The following is a 17,467-nucleotide window of genomic DNA, read 5'->3' on the forward strand; positions in this document are numbered from 1 at the left end:
TGCTTGTGCCAGGAACGTTTCCCGCACAGGCGTGCTCCTCATCATACGATTTTCGCACGTGTGCACAGAAGGTTACGTGAGACTGGTTGTTTCACGAGAGGTACCATGAATCGAGAGCGAATGACAAGGATGCCAGACAATGAGGAGAATGTCCTACGTCTTGCAGAAGGCAGTAAGAGTACTCGAGCGATAGGCCAACGATTGGGTATTTCCCAATCCACTGTATGAAGGATACTGTCAACAAACCAAATGAGTTCATACCATCTGCAATGCGTCCAATCATTGGAGCCTGCGGATTATCCACTCCGAAGGACTTTTGCTACTTGGTTTCTTCAACAGAAACTGTTTGCAAATGCTGACTTCCAGCGGAATCGCTGTTCACGTGACCTCCCGTTCAACGTCCTCTACCGCATGACGAAGGCATTTCGGACCCTGAAATGCTATGTGATTCCAATTCGTCTTTGTGCCCCCTACACCTCCTGCAAGTTTGTTGCACTGGTAGTGAATCACCCTGTATATATATTTTTTAATCTCAGAAATTAAAACATTTTTTAAAGGCATACAATAATAAATCTTGAGGCTTTTCTAGTTTTATAACACATGTCTGTAATTTTAACTGGTGAACCATATCAATTTAAAAAAATTCAGAAACTCAATGAACATGGTCAAAATAAGAATCATTTGTTTAACAACCAAAAATACTTTTAATTAAAGATTTTAAATATAAAAAGTCTCACCTATATTTAGTTGCAGGACTATACAGAGTGATACTAAACCCCAAAATTCCATGAGTGTTATGACATTTACAACTGACATCATATCCCAACTGTTCTTTTGTTCTCAATGTATCAAAAAGAGGTTCCGACATAAACATCTAAAACAAAATATATTAAAAAAAAAAAAAAAAATATATATATATATATATATATATATAAATACATACATATATTTGAATAATGACATAGTTAGAAAATTATAAAAATAAATTAAAATAAATATAAAGCTATCATTAGAGGCAGAAAAATACACATTCCTCCACATGATGCCCATTGCATAATCCAGTGGTTTTCAACCGGGTTGCTGCAACAACATTCCAGGGGTGCCACGTAATTTGGATTTACGTTACTTAAACTTATTATTATTTTTTAATTTATATGTTTATTTCATTATAAAAAGGTGTACAGTATCTTTTTAATTTTGTGGTAATCTATAATTGATGTTTACTTAGTTTACCTCTATATAAAGAATAAAATTATTATATACTGTATTATATAATTTGTATTATGAAATTAATTTTTATAATTATATAATTGTAATAAATATCGTATAACATATATATTTTTTAATATTATATATATACACACACACACATATATATACAGAGAGAGAGAGAATCAGATCAAACTGGCAGAAAATTGAGTAGGGGTGCCGCAAAATAAAATAAATTAATTACTTAGGGGTGCCTTTATTAAAAAAAGGTTGAAACCGATGTTAATTATAAAAGTAAAATCAAAATTAAAACATATGGCAAGTAGTATGGCAAAATCGTTGAGCAAAAATTTAAACACAGTAGATAAATTAGCATAAAGGTTAGGATTGAAATTGTAGCCGAAAGTCTCTGAATAATTTAGAAATTCAGTGAAAATAATTCCATTTAAAATATAAAGCCAATTATATAAAATTTAGTGGCACCCCCTCCGTAAGGTGCCAGTTCCAAGATACGTGAAATATCACCAATAGAGACTAAACCAACTACTGAAATAAAACAAAGTAACAAAATAATAGACTGACCATTATGCCCCACGAGGCCAATAATGGTCATGGAATCGCTGAATTTCAATCGCTAGACAAATTGTCACAAAGGCGAACTGATCAAAGGACCAAACCACCCCTCCATCCTCCAATATGTGGGAAGGAGCAGCAGTGCATAGCACACGTTTCTTGATTAGACTGGAGTTCGAGCCCCATCACCACCAAATACAGAGGATGCGGAAAGGTCAGGGAATGACCACCGCATATCCCGGAGCAATATGGCCTTAGTTGCTAATGCTCCTAAAAACCAAAATAACAAACATCCTCCAATATATATATATTTTTATATTTTATATATATTTTTTACTTTTATGTCTTATGGGTAAATATACAATGAAATAAGTATATTTCTCCAAAATAACAGCTTGTTACTTATGGTTCATAAAATAACAAAAATTCTATGAAAGTAGTGAATTTTTCATTACTTTGCTCATACGACAGTGCTATTTAACCAAAAATCACAACAAAATGCAAACTAATACTTCATTGGCCCTACCCCTTGCTTTGATGATTGCTGCACATCATCATGGTATTAACTGGATAAGGTTCTGAATGTATTCATGAGTAATCTCATGGTACCAAACACAGATTAATGTCTTCTGCAGCTCTCAAAAAAGTGTTTCTGGTTTCTTTTGCATTACTGAAACACCCATTTTGTTCCAACAATTTTCAAATGGATCAAGGTCTGGACTGTTCCCAGGACATGTTATTGTGAAAATTGATTTATCCTTCAACTACGTTTGCACCTGTGGACAGTAATTAAAACTTTTGCTAATTAGGGTTGAATTTGAAAGTGTCTGCAATTCTGCCCAGACATGATAGGAGGGATTATATGATAAGAGCCTTGTCGATCAATTCTGCCCTGAAGAGATTGTGCAAGGCTCAAGGGATAGAATTTTTTTTTCAGCCTGGTCTGTACTTGTTAACAGGAGAGACTGCTTCTACAGGGACGGGATACACTTAAATAGAAAGGGTGCAAGAATATTTGCTGATGCTATCGAGGCAGTGTTAGGTGGGTCGGAAAACTGCTAGCTTGGGGCGGGATACAAGGACTAATAGATTAACAGTAGTCACTGGCAAAGGTGAAAGTGATTCTTTCACTACTACTGGAATGAGAAGCAGCCTGGAAAAATAGATGCAGGGTATTTCAGAGACTGCTGGGAGTCACTGCGGTACAAGTAAACACACGGGGTGTGTTCGGGTAGCTAAGAATAGGAACAGGTGCATGTATACTTGCATGTACACCAATGCTAGAAGTTTGGTAAATAAATTTGTGAATTTGAGATATTGCTCAGAACATCAAAGGCAGATATTGTTGGGATATCAAGACGTGGTGTCACACAGATATAAGGAATGCACAACTGGAATTTGGGGAGCACAATGTGTACAGGAAGGATAGACAAGATAGGAAGGGAGGAGGGGTTTTGCTATTAGTTAAGAAACACATAAAATCCAAGGAAGCAAAGCCAGTCAACATCGCTAGACAGTGCAGTGTCGAGTCAGTTTGGTGTGACATAAGCACTGTGAGATCAAAATTGAGAGTAGGAGTGTGTTATAGGCCTAATGACTCTGATAAGTATAATAAGGAACTAAACAGGGAAATAGAGTGGGCCAGTAAATCAGAGAGTCTTATAATGGGGGATTTTAATTTCCCAGATATTGACTGGAATTTGTGGGTTGGTCACTCACATACTAGCAAGGCTTTTGTGGATTTATTGGATTATTGTTTTTTACATCAGCATGTTCAGGGAGGCAACTAGAGGGAGTAATACTCTTGATCTGATTATCAGCAATGATTCTTCATGCATTAAGAATCTGCAGATAAAGGAACCACTAGGTGGCAATGCTCACAGTGTGCTGAAGTGGGATTTACTCAACAGGGTAACTACCATCTGTGGTAATGGGAAGGGTTTTTGCTTTTGTAAAGGTGACTATGGTCGTCTGAGACAGTATTTAAATTCCATATGGTGGGACCAACTGATGATGTTACCAACAGCAAATTCAAAATGGAAAGAATTCAAAGAAATTATCTTGGAAGCTACTAGGCTTTACATACCAACTAAGAAATATTGTTCAAGGTTTAGGTCTAAATGGATGTCAGATGAACTAATGAGGCATTAGCATTAGTAGAGGCATATGATGCAAGAAAGCAGGCTTATGCAGCATCAGCCAAAAAAAAACAAAAAAACTTCCACTTCACCCCTCTGTTCGTTCGAAATACCTGTCCAGCTGAGTCTTAAATTTATTTAGGCTATCAACTTCCACAGAAAGGGATGGAAGTCTGTTCCACCAACCAACTACCCGCTGGCTAAAGGCAAATTTCCGCACATCTATCCTACATCTATCTTTCCTCAATTTGAATTTATGCCCTCTCAGGTGATTATTCTGAGCAAGAGGCAGAATCCCATCAGCATTGAGCATGCTCAAACCATTCAAGGCTTTGTAAACCTCTATCAGATCGCCTCGCCGGTGCCTAGTCTCCAGAATACTGTAATTTGCAAAACTTAAGCCTTTCTTCGTAAGAGCAACCCTTCGTTCTGTTCACTAACCTTGTTGCCCTTCTCTGTACTCGTTCCAGCAGCTCTACATCCTTCTTGAAATGAGGCCTCCAGACCTGTATACAGGACTCAAGGTGTGGCCTGACCATTGCCTTATACAAGGGAATAATCACCTCCTTATCCCTGCTAGAAAAATTCCTGTATATCATTGATAAGACACCATGAGCTACTCTTGAAGCCCGTCTGCACTGTTCAGAGAACTTCATATCTGCCAGCACAATTACCCCCAGGTCCTTTTCATTCACTATCACTGTCAGTGTAGTACCACAGAGTTGATACGTTGCCGTTTCCAATACGTAGTACTTTACACTTGTCAATGTTAAACTTAATTTGCCGTCTCTCAGCCCATCTGCTCAACCTTTCCAGATCCTGTTGCAGCAGCATAGCATCAGTAGTGTCCTTAACAACCCTGCCAAACCTTGTATCGTCTGCAAACTTGGACATTAAGCTTGATATGCCATCATCAATATTATTTATAAATACAGAAAACAACAATGGACCCAACACTGAACCCTGAGGGACTCCACTAATAACATTAGTCCACAATGAGCAGTGTCCATTGATTACCATTCTCTGTCTTCTCCCCCTCAACCATCCCTTTACCTATTACAGCAAATTGCCTCCAATGCCACACTGCTCCAATTTGTGCAGCAGTCTTCCATGTGCAACAGTATCAAAAGCCTTTCTAAGATCCAAGTATATAATATCAAAGTTATTCCCTACATCCAGTTCTTTTGTGACTGAATCATAGTAATCCAATCAAATTGGTCAGGCAAGACTTCCCCTTAACAAAACCATGCTGTGTCCGAGCTATAACTGAAGTCTTGTCCAGATGATCCTGCAGTGCTTCTTTAACCAGTGCCTCCATTAATTTTCCTGGAACAGAAGTTAAACTCACAGGTCTATAATTACTTGTGTCAGCCTTTGATCCTACTTTGTGAATTGGGGTCACATTTGCATAATTATGGCTAAGGTTTGCCTCTCATAATTATGGCTAAGGTTTGCTTACTTCCTTTGCTGCCTCCTTTAATATAACTGGTTAGATCCCATCCACCCCAGGTGCCTTTCTTGTGTTTATCTTCAACAATCTGTCCTCCCCTTTACTCTCAGTTATTACAAGATTATCTAGCTTACTGCCAGAGTTGAATACACCTCTGGCATTCTCCTCGCTGAATAACTATTCATGTGTGAATGTCGATGCAAAATATTCATTTAGTTTGTTAGCTGCCTGAGCAGGATCATCAACAGTTAAACCATCGATATCAAGTGGACCAATCTGATTCATCCCCTTCCTTCTAGAGTTTACATAAGTAAAGAACTCTTTGCTGTTTTTCTTTGCATCCCTTGCCAAAGATTTCTTGTAATCTGCCATCGCCTGCGTAACGTCCTTTGTAACTTGGTTACAGATCAACTTATATCTATCACAGGCTTCTGTGTCATGTGTTAATTTAAATGTATCCCATGCATTTTTCTTCTCTGCCATATGTCTCATTAGTTCATCTGACATCCATTTAGGCCCAAACTTTGAACAATATTTCTTAGTTGGTATGTAAAGCCTAGCAGCTTCCAAGATAAGTTCTTTGAATGCTTCCCATTTTGAATCTGCTGTTGGTAACATCATCAGTTGGTCCCACTGTATATAGAATTTAAATACTGTCTCAGACCATCGTAGTCGCCTTTACAAAAGCAATAATTCTTCCCTTTACCCCTGATGGTAGTTACCTCTTTGAGTAAATCCCACTTCAGCACAATGTGATCACTGCCACCTAGTGGTTCCTTTATCTGCAGATTCTTAATGCATGAAGAATCACTACTGACATGTGGCAGAGAAGAAAAATGCATGGGATACACATAAATTAATGGGTGACATGGAAGCCTATGATAGATATAAGCTGGTCTTTAACCAAGTCACAAAGGAGATTAGGCAGGCAAAGGCAGATTATGAGAAATCCTTGGCAAAGGATGCAAAGAAAAACAAAGAGTCCTTTACATAGATTGTCATCTATGTAAACTCTAGAAAGAAAGGGATGAATCAGATTGGTCCACTGGATATCGATGGTTCAGCTGTTGATGATCATGGTCAGGTGGCTAACAAACTAAATGAGTATTTTTCATCTAAATTCACCCATGAGGAGTTATTGAGGGAGGGGAATGCCAGAGTTCAGTTAAACTCTGGCAGTGAGCTGGATGATTTTGTAATAACTGAGAGGAAAGTGGAGGAGAAACTGTTGAAGATAAACATAAAAAAGGCACCCGGGGTGGACGGGATCTATCCAGTTATATTAAAGGAGGCAGCAAAGGAAGTAAGCAAACCCTTAGCTATAATTATGAGAGCTTCTTTGGACTCAGGGGAGGTACCTATGAACTGGAGATGTGCAAATGTGACCCCAATTCACAAAGGAGGATCAAAGGGCAACACAAGTAATTATAGACTTATTAGTTTAACTTCTGTTCCAGGAAAATTAATGGAGGCACTGGTTAAAGAAGCACTGCAGCAGTGGCGGATTTAGCACTTGAGAGGCCCCAGGCGCAATTCAATTTTGAGGCCCCCCTCTAAATATTTTCGGTACCACTACAGTGTGCATTCTACGTGAACGTTTTTACTATAGCACACACTCTAGATTTGGTGTTGCAGTTTTACTCATTTTGGTTGCGCAATTCTTTCATACATATTTTATTAATTGGGAATTAAAAAATTAATTCCCAATTATCACTTGCTATGAATGTCATGCCTCGTCAAACAATTCAGTTTTGATAAATACATAAAACAATACATAAGATATTACAGATACTTACGTGATAACAAAACAGAAATACTCCTACACTAAAACACCAACCACACCAAACTCTAGTAATTTGTAACAGATTTGTGTGTGATATGTTAGTTCCGAAAGCTATTCAAAAAGACGATGCTCCATTACATATGAGCCAGCGCAGTAGTGATTTCAGAGGCTTTAAAAGACTACTGTGCTTGCTTATTGGTTTCCAATTGGTTGTGAATAGTTTTGAACTGCCTCCGCAAACAAATCTAATTATTGTTTCTTGAGCAATATCGTCACACGGTTGTTATTTCTTAGTTGGTATGTAAAGCCTAGTAGCTTCCAAGATAAGTTCTTTGAATGCTTCCCATTTTGAATTTGCTGTTGGTAACATCATCAGTTGGTCCCACTGTATAGAATTTAAATACTGTCTCAGACCATCGTAGTCGCTCATGAAATTACCTCCACTAGGAAAAAACTGAAAGTGTTTAATTTAAGCATTAATGATAATATGTATTCTACTTCAGATTCACTTAGTTCACATAGATATTTCATATAATATGTAGGGATATTTGCATAAGAGTTTATTAACTTCTCATCTTAAATTATAGTTTTATTCAGTAATGGTAATAAAAATGAGTATAAAAATTTAAAATGAAACAATTTTTTTTTTTTTTTTTTTTTTTGAGACCTGAAATTTGAGGTCCCCTCGATTTAAGAAGCCCCAGGCGTGTGCCTCTTGCGCCTGTGCAGAAATCTGCCACTGCACTGCAGGATGATCTAGACAAGACTTCAGTTATAGCACAGACACAGCATGGTTTTGTTAAGGGAAAGTCTTGTCTGACCAATTTGATTGGATACTATGATGTGGTCACAAAGGAACTGGATGCAGGGAATATCTTTGATATCATATTTTTGGACTTTAGAAAGGCTTTTGATACTGTTGCACATTGAAGACTGCTGCACAAAGTGGAGCAGTGTGGCATTGGAGGCAAATTGCTGCTATGGGTAAAGGGATGGTTGAGTGGGAGAAGACAGAGAGTGGTAATCAATGGACACTGCTCATCATGGACTAATGTTATTAGTGGAGTCCCTCAGGGTTCAGTATTGGGTCCATTGTTGTTTTCTGTATTTATAAATGATATCGATGATGGTATATCAAGCTTAATGTCCAAGTTTGCAGATGATATGAAGGTTGGCAGGGTTTTTAAGGACACTAATGACAGTATGCTGCTGCTGCAACAGGATCTAGAAAAGTTGAGCACATGGGCTGAGAGGTGGCAAATTAAGTTTAACATTGACAAATGTAAAGTACTACATATGGGAAGCAGCAATATACAGGGTGTCTCAAAAATATTGGTACAAACATTTGGGGAAGGTAGGTAACATCTAAAGGAATGTGAATCGCATAGGAACCCATAACCGGATGTATGTTTGTTTGTTTGTTATTTGGAGCATTAGCAACTAAGGCCATATTGCTCTGGGATATGCGGTGGTCATTCCCTGACCTTTCCGCATCCTCCGTATTTGGTGATGACGGGCTCGAACCCCGGTCTAATCAAGAAGCGTGTGCTATGCACTGCTGCTCCTTCCCACCTGGCAACGGAGGCGCCCCCATAACCAGAAATGTCACTGTAAGTCTGTAGACGGCGCTGTTCATCAGTTCGCGAGAGGGAAAATTTCTGGTTTACTCATTCAAGCAGTAGTCGCTGCACGAAGAGCATGCATCAATATACGAACTGTGAGCTGGCAGACATGCTCCTAGTGTATGGATTAGCAGAGGGCAATGGATGAACCACTCAACAAATTTATGGAGAACACTTCTCAGACAGACATGTACCAGACCACCATTTGTTTGCGCGTGTGCATCAAAATTTGTGCGATTATGGATCATTTAGAGGTAACAGGAATAACAAGTGAAAGCAGATTAAGAGAAATCTTTGGCAAAGGATGCAAAGGAAACAGCAAAGACTTCTTTAGTTACACAAACTTTAGAAAGGAGATGAATCAGATTGGTCCACGTGATATCGATAGTTTGCCTATCGATGATCCTGCTCAGATAGCTGACAAACTGAATGAATTTTTTGCATCTACATTTACACGAGGAATTCTGTAGGAAGGTGGAAGCCAAAAGTTCATAAAATTCTAACAAGGAGCTAAATGATCCTGTAATAACTGAGAGCAAAGTGGAGGAGAAATTGTTGAAGTTAAATGTCAGAAAGGCACCTGTGGTGAATGGGATATATCTCATTATTTTAAAGGAGGCAACGAAGGAAGCAAGCACACCCTTAGCCATAATTATGAGAGCATCCTGAGAGTCAGGGAAGGTCCCCATGGACTGGAGATGTGTAAATTTATCCCCAATTCACAAAGTGGTATCGAAGAGTGACACGAGTAATTACAGACCAGCTAGTTTAACGTCTGTTCTGGGTAAAATAATGGAGTCACTGATTAAAGAAACATTGGGGATCATCTAGATAGATCGACCCGCTGAAAGTCCCTGCCGAAGTAGCGGATAGATGACCAGGTAAAAGAATGTTAGTTAACATTGATTTATTTGATGTTTGTTTGAAATACAAAATATTAACTTCATTTATTATTATTTACCATCACATGTACAGACCCCCAGGAAAAAGTTAGACTGCACAGGCTAACTGGATCTCCTGTTCCCGATACACCTAAATACCCATACAGATAGTAGATAAATACCAGTAAATGAAAAATCAACCAAACCGAAACAAAATTTATTCAATTAACCAGTGTGTGTGTGTGTGTGTGTGTGTGTATATATATATATATATATAAATACTACACATCTCACCTCTTAGTTATCCATCACATGATGTCATCATGTGATGGATAGCTAGGAGGTGGGATTTGTCTAGCTGTATTTTTATATGTTAGATAAGAACTAAAATTATGAAAAAGATTGGAGCTACTGTTTCAAATTTATGGTAATGTTTCTGTATTGGCAAGGGGGTCACGAAATTAGGCTCATCTTAAACCTACCATGTGGACCAAAAAGCTTGCTGTAAATTTTGTGCCAGTTGAGATTTATTTTTCACATTATATCATGCATGAGATATCAGGATGATATCACCATTCCTATCTTATTTTATATATTTTGATCAACTGCTTCTTCAATTAAGCAAGTTTTGATAAATTCTTAAAAATGTTTACAGCTTAATTAATTAATCGTTACTTCAAATAACTGATTTCTAACAAAGTAATTTTATGAATTGCTTTTTGACTAACTGATTTCGATGCATTGCCTTACACTGAGTTATTTTCAGTTTTTCGATTGTTTTGCCCAATTTTTTACAAAGGACCCAAAGGAGTAGTCTGCATATATGATTAAAAGTTATTCATGTAAAGAAACTGTAAGAGCTTGTGAAATTCAAGCAGAAATGGATAAATAACACTGGTACAGCTTATCAACCCACTTCTGTCAACAGTATGAAAAATATTGCCTGTTCTGTCAACAACTGACAGAAAACTACTCACTTTTTGCCAATTTCTCTCTGTGACTAATTTTTTTTACTATATGTAAGGGGATCTATGACAGTTGCTTGCAACCGCTATTCATCTCATTTTTCATCAAATTTTGAGGATGTTAGGAGTTAATAATTTGAAAGAGAATGACATATGGCATTGCTGACTGTCAAAAATCATTCAGTTAAAATTTTTAATAGAGCTTACTGCTTTTTATAATCTCCCAAAGATTCTCAATAATTATAATGAACTTTCCTATAAACCTTGTTATAGTCAATTGTTTAGTCCATTTTTTTAACAATACCCCAAGGGGTACTCTGCATATCAAATTAAAAGTCTTAAAACTTCAAAAACTATATTCACATTTTATGTGTATTGTTCCAGGTATTAAGTAATTTGTATTTATTTCTCTGTTAATATATTGTCTTTATAGCATATCTGCTAGTTCACACTGTCTGAGTAATAACAATACATTAGTTCTATCTTGCACATACCACACAATGTTTGAAACTAATACGTTGTGAGTGACTGTTAGGAGCACTCAATGCAAGAATACAAAGAGAAATAGTTAGTTAACATACATAGTGTGCTACATTTTAGGCACGTTTAATTTTTTCTTAAATTAAATGAAATTTTATTTATTTATTTTTCTTGTGGTAAGAAGTGAAAAATAAACAGTTGTTGCCTTATCAATTAATTACTAACATTATAATTTTATGCACACTTAATAAAACTATACAGTTTTACATTCTATAAACTTAGCTGTTCAATTTAATTACAACTGTATGATATTTATTACTCCCCTCTCACATACTCTTCTTTTAAGCCTGCCTCTCTCTTTCTCTGTCTTCACAAGCAATACCACATTCGCAAGTCTTACATATCAATGCATGGGCTGGACCTTGTGGGTTGGTCACTCACACAGTAGTAAGACTTTTGTGGATTTACTGGATGATTATTTCTTACAGCAGCTGGTTATAGAGGGAACAAGAATAAAACAGTAAATACTCTTGATCTTACTATCAGCAGTAACCCTTCATTAAGAATTTGGATAAAGGATTGTGATAAATGTTAATTTTAACCAATCATTTGGTATTTTACTGGTGTTAGAGATTTTATTAAAGAGTTTTGTGATTTGATTGATTTCTGTTTTGAAGAAATGGAATGTATCTACTTTGAAGTTTTCAGTTATTCAATAAAATATGCTTTTCTGGATAATTAAAGAAAGGTTTGCTATAATATTATAGGAACCAATAAGAGATGCTGTGTTTTAATTTTTTGGACACACGTATGAATTAACAGTGGGCAGACTGTTAATTCAAATTACGAATTAACAGTCTTTCGTATGAATACGAATTCATACGAAAATTGAATAGCTATGTGAAGACAACTGCCACATTTGCATATATATATATATGTGTATATATACAGTAAACCCCTGCTATTCGCGGGAGTTACGTTCCTGAGAAATGTCACGGATACCGAAAACGCGAATACTGAGTTATGGCTTCCATAGTATTAAAGGGGTTCTGTTCCAAAGTATGAAATATATAAGAAAAACTAGTCTAAAATTTTGTCTATGTATGTATTAGATGTACCTTCATAATATGACTATGTACATAGACAGTACGTAGCCAAATGCAAGCATATGGCATCGAAATGAAAATAAGAAACAATTTAATATTAAATGTAATATTTATTAGAAATTTCAAACCAGCGCCTTTGCTAGTAAAAAAACAATTTTATCTAATAACTCAATTTTATTCGCTAATGTCATCACCTTCTTTGATCTTTTCACATTTCCCTTGTTATTCGTAGCCATATTTTTTGTACAGGTTAGAAAGAACTTGTCCACAATAAAGTCACTTTCTTCCATTAATTTATAAATTTATTCAATTTATAAGCATATAAATTAAAAGCAAACGAAGAAACCTTCCATGACAAGCACATAACACATGCTGAACAAGGATTAGTGAGAAACATCCACGCTCGCGATTTTGTCACCCCTCTCCCCCACCCACTGAGCGCTATTTTGACCGGGAAAGATAATTTTAGCCATGCCCATGTTTTTTTATGGCGGAAAATATTCACGACACTTTAAAATTCACATTTTTTTAGGTTTCATTTTATATTAAATCAGCGATCGCGAATACGCGAAACCGCGGATACAGATACCGCGAATAGCGGGGGTTTACTGTATATATATATATGTAAACATACCTAAAATGGGCTCTCAATAGAGCAAATTATGGAATTTTATGCTGTATGTTTTTTGAGGAAATTCAAAAGGAGTTTCCAAATAAATGTTTGTTGTATGAAACATATAATAAATAGCAATCATCTGAGTAAAAAGATCAATTAAGCTTATATGCAGATCTGTTTTGAAGAAATGGAATGTATCTAGTTTGAGGCTTTCAGTTATTCAATAAAATATGTTTTTCTGGATAATTAAAGAAAGGCTTGCTATAATATTACAAGAACCAATAGGAGATGCTGTGTTATAATTTTTTGCTGTTCTAGGAACTCTGGCATCTAACAACTTTAAAAAAAAAACAATTGCACTCTTACAGGTGGTCAATAAAGTTTTATGCATTAACATCAGCATTTTTATTTGGAATAACTTAACAATGCATACCTACAAACATTGTTAAAATTTTGCAACAGAAATGTTTATCTTTAAATTTAAACAGGTGGTCACCATTAGCTGCTAAACATAAACAATACTTAGAATTGTTTAAAATATCTTGCTATGCCAAAATCTTTAGATTCCAAGTTATCCAAAATATATCTTAAAAACTGTAAAACTTGCCTGAGAAAAAAATATACTCACTTCTCAGTTGCTTCAACTAGGGTTCATTCATGCTACTTAATTACACAGAAAATTCAATTAAAGCTCACTTAGGTGCAGCAATTCAAAGAAATACCTTTTCTTTGAATTGCTGTGATTGCTCATGTCCTACTATGGTTGAGATGAACAAAGAATGGTGTCAAACCATCTCCCACTGACAGAACTGTAAAGGATTAAGCAGGGTAGATGTTTGTGATGAGTGAAGGGTGCAGCATGTTGTATGGGCTCAATGGCAGGTCACTGTGTGACAGTTGACATTGCAATACTATAAAGGTAATGCAAGAACAATATCCCAAATGATCATGTGCCATGCACTCAGATGCATGAGATTCCACAGCAGATGACCCAAGAGACACTCTCTCCCAGCAAACATTGTTGGAGACTTTGTTGAAAAACTTTTAGTTCAAACTTAAGTTACACACAACACAACATGACAATGTTTCACCATTACAGCATAATTAAAAAAAACAAAAAAACAAAAAAAAAAACACTATTATAGTAACTTTTGGTTTAAGATATATGATAGTGTAGAGATGACTCAGAGTACTGGTTGCTTCCACTCAGACATTCAAAATGACTCCTTTTGCTTCATTTCCATCTTTTAATTGTTGGAGATGAAACATCTGCAGCTTGATGAATTATTATATTATGCAATTTATCAGGATGATTTCCCTGTGTGGAAAATTATCCTGGTAAAGTTTATCATGGTTCTACCAAGATATATACAAAGTTTCTGCAAAGAAATACTCAATTCAATTGCTCAACATCACTTATTTTAGATATCATGGAATCAAATACACAAATGCTTGCAATTTACAAGCATTTGTATATTTTCAAATTCCTCTTTAGTTGCATTTCCTATACTCAGAGTATAAACATTTTAAGAGTTTAATGTTTAAAAGCTGTTCACAGAGGAGCAGAAGAAATGTGGGCAGTGGATGCCATCACCAGAAAGGTCAATAATGTGGGATTCTTATAAGGATTACTGATATATGAATAAAAGTGGGTGGTTAGGAGATTTCCCAGGACAAGAGCCCTAAGGGTGTCATCCTTTGATGTCTCCTGACTGTTTCATTAAATTTAAGCTTCCACCAACAAAAGTAAATGAAATACGGAACACCTTAGTTGGAAATGAATATAATACTGTATATACTGTTAGTAAATTAAACTTAAGAAGTGCACCACAAATTAAATCAATGCAAGCAGTTATCAAAGATTGATGTGCTATGGAGAGAGGCCTGTTTTTTTGATGAGCCTCCAGGCACATCGATCTTTGATAACTGCAAGCAGTTATCAAAGATTGATGTGCTTGGAGGGAGGCCAACCATAAGATGGAAGAAATCTTATTTTTAAAAGAAGATATCAAGTGACATTATAGTTTTACAATAACAAGCTGCAATCCACTCATTATTTATTTATTTATTATGTGTTTCTAAAATTATATTCACATTAAGCTGACAATTCAAACTTTCCCATGATTGTAAATGTTGCAAATATACAGTATCACATTATATTATATTATATTATTTCTCTATTTTAGATGGTGCATAAGTGATATGGTGCATAGACAATGTAATGTATTAGAAGAGAGGAATAAAGCACTTTTAATATACATTACATCTAAATATCTGTTTATTTCCAGTTGAAAATTATATAAACATGTAAATTGGACGATTCATGGTATTTTCCTACCATTTCCAACTGTAAATAAATACACCCTGTGATCACTGAATTAAGACCAGCCCATATGTAACGGACTACGCTGCATATTTGCAGTATCAAGAGCTGAACATCTTCGTATACTAAAGCAAGTGGTAATTTGCATCTGGAATTTAGTAAATATATAATGGAGTTTCAATAGGCCATCATTGTGGGACCTCATGTAGTGAGTGCTTCCATATCAGAAGCAGCACATCTTGTAGGTTGCTCATGGCCCACTGTGATTAAGGTGTACAAAGAATGGTATCAAATGTGTCAAACCATCTCCCACCTACAGAACTGTAAAGGATTAAGCAAGGTGGATGTCCGTGATGAGTGAAAGGCAGGTGACAGTTGACATCGCAATACTATATAGGGAATGCAAAAACAATATCCCAAATGATCATGTGCCACGCACTCAGACGTATGAGGCTCCATAGCAGATGACCCAAGAGACTCCCTCTCCTTGCCACTGATCATCATTGATGGCAAATAATGTAGTGTCAACAGCACACTGGTTGGACATTGGAAACTAGTACTGGTTGGATGAATCCAAATACCTGGAAAATGCCAAAGAATGCATTCATGTGTGGCACAAGCAAGACAAGTCCATGGACCCATTGTACATGGTGCCTGATATCCAGGCGGCCTCCGTAGCTGAGTGGTCAGGAGCGAGAGTGCAGTAGCACACGCTCTTTGAGTAGACCGGGGTTCAAGCCCCTGACTTCTGAATACGATCGATCTGCCAACCCCACACTGGACCAGCGTGGTAGATTATGGTCCATTTCCCTCAGCATGAATTGTTGAAGAGGCTTCCATCCTGCAGTGGGTTGAAAATGGCTGCACTTTACTTTTTTTATCCAGGCAGCTGGCAGTGGTTGCTTAATATGGGGCATGTTTTGCTGGAAAGCGCTAGGACCCCTGGTGCATATGGACCAATATTTCGGGTGAGGTCTATCGGCAGCTCTTGGGACCAGGTGCACTCTTCCATGATGCATTTTTTCCCAGACAGAAATGGAATCTTCCAAGATGATAACACACTGTTTCAGTGGACCCACAGTGTGCTCAGGTGGTTTGAGGAACAGAGTGAAGGTATAATATGTAACCCATCTTGATTAGCTTACATATTTGCCTGACCTAAATCCAATTGAACACCTGTGGATGCCTTGGAACTGGAAATAAGGTGCAACCATGATGTATTCCAACAGTGTATCTATAAAAAAAAAGCATGTACAGAAATTGAACATCTAAAGAGAGTGGAACGATTTTGTATGGATGGGTCGTTAATTAGCCTAACTGTCCTCTTTTGCATGATATCAGGGAGCTTGAGAGTGATTTTAAGCAAACCATCCCCAGATATGAGATTTGTACAGAGTGAGTAGTAGTAGTAGTAGTAGTAGTAGTGGCATGTGATGCAAGAAAGCAAATGTATGAGCTTATGCAGCATTAGCCAACAAAAAAAAAAAAAAAAAAATCACACCATTCCCTCCAAATGCCTGTCCAGTTCCTCCTTAAATTTATTCAACCTATCAACTTCCACAACGACAGATGGAAGTTTGTTCCAGCAATTAACCACCCGCTGGCTAAAGGCAAATTTCCGCACATCTATTCTACATCTGTCTTTTCTTAATTTGAATTTATGCCCCCTTAGGTTCGTAATCTGAACAAGTGGAAGGATCCCATCAGAATTCAGCATGCTCAACCCATTCAAGGCCTTATATACCTCAATCAGATCACCACGCAGGTGCCTAGTCTCCAGCCACTGCAATTTGCAGAACTTAAGCCTCTCTTGGTAAGAGGATCCCTTCATTCCCCTCACCAATCTTGTTGCCCTTCTCTGTACACGCTCAAGTAAATCTACATCCTTCCTAAAATGAGGCCTCCAGACCTGTACGCAGTACTCAAGGCGAGGCCTGACCATTGCCTTATACAGAGGGATAATCACTTCCTTTTCCCTGCTAGCAAAATTCCTATATATCATTGACAAAACCCCATGACCTGCCCTGGCAGCCTGTCTGCATTGCTCAGAAAACTTCATATCTGCCTGCACAATTACTCCCAGGTCTTTTTCATTTTCTACCACCTTAAGTGTAGTACCACACAGTTGGTACGTTTCTCTGGGGTTACTTCTACCCATATGCAGTACTTTGCATTTGTCAAGGTTAAACTTCAGTTGCCACTTCTTAGCCCATCTGCCCAAATTATCTAGATCCTGTTGCAGTAGCACACTGCCATTACTGTCATTAACAACCCTGCCAACCTTTGTATCATCTGCAAACTTCGACATTAAGCCTGATATA

The 17,467-nt window shown here is 37.0% G+C and overlaps 1 protein-coding gene across 3 annotated transcripts in view; it reads right to left on the minus strand.

Annotated features, from left to right (window-relative positions):
• The window catches only part of LOC150088086 (nardilysin-like), a 569,173-nt gene that overhangs the window by 68,433 nt on the left and 483,273 nt on the right, over nt 1–17,467 (minus strand). For all 3 annotated transcript variants that reach the window (XM_090370567.1, XM_090370565.1, XM_090370566.1), the window contains exon 27: nt 738–874. In XM_090370567.1, the coding sequence (XP_090226693.1) occupies nt 738–874 (137 nt within the window). The remainder of the gene's footprint in view (nt 1–737; nt 875–17,467) is intronic.

The sequence above is a fragment of the Mastigoproctus giganteus genome, chromosome 3 (genome assembly GCF_048544385.1).
Source record: "Mastigoproctus giganteus isolate SK-2022 chromosome 3, ASM4854438v1, whole genome shotgun sequence".
Taxonomy (NCBI): Eukaryota; Metazoa; Arthropoda; class Arachnida; order Uropygi; family Thelyphonidae; genus Mastigoproctus; species Mastigoproctus giganteus.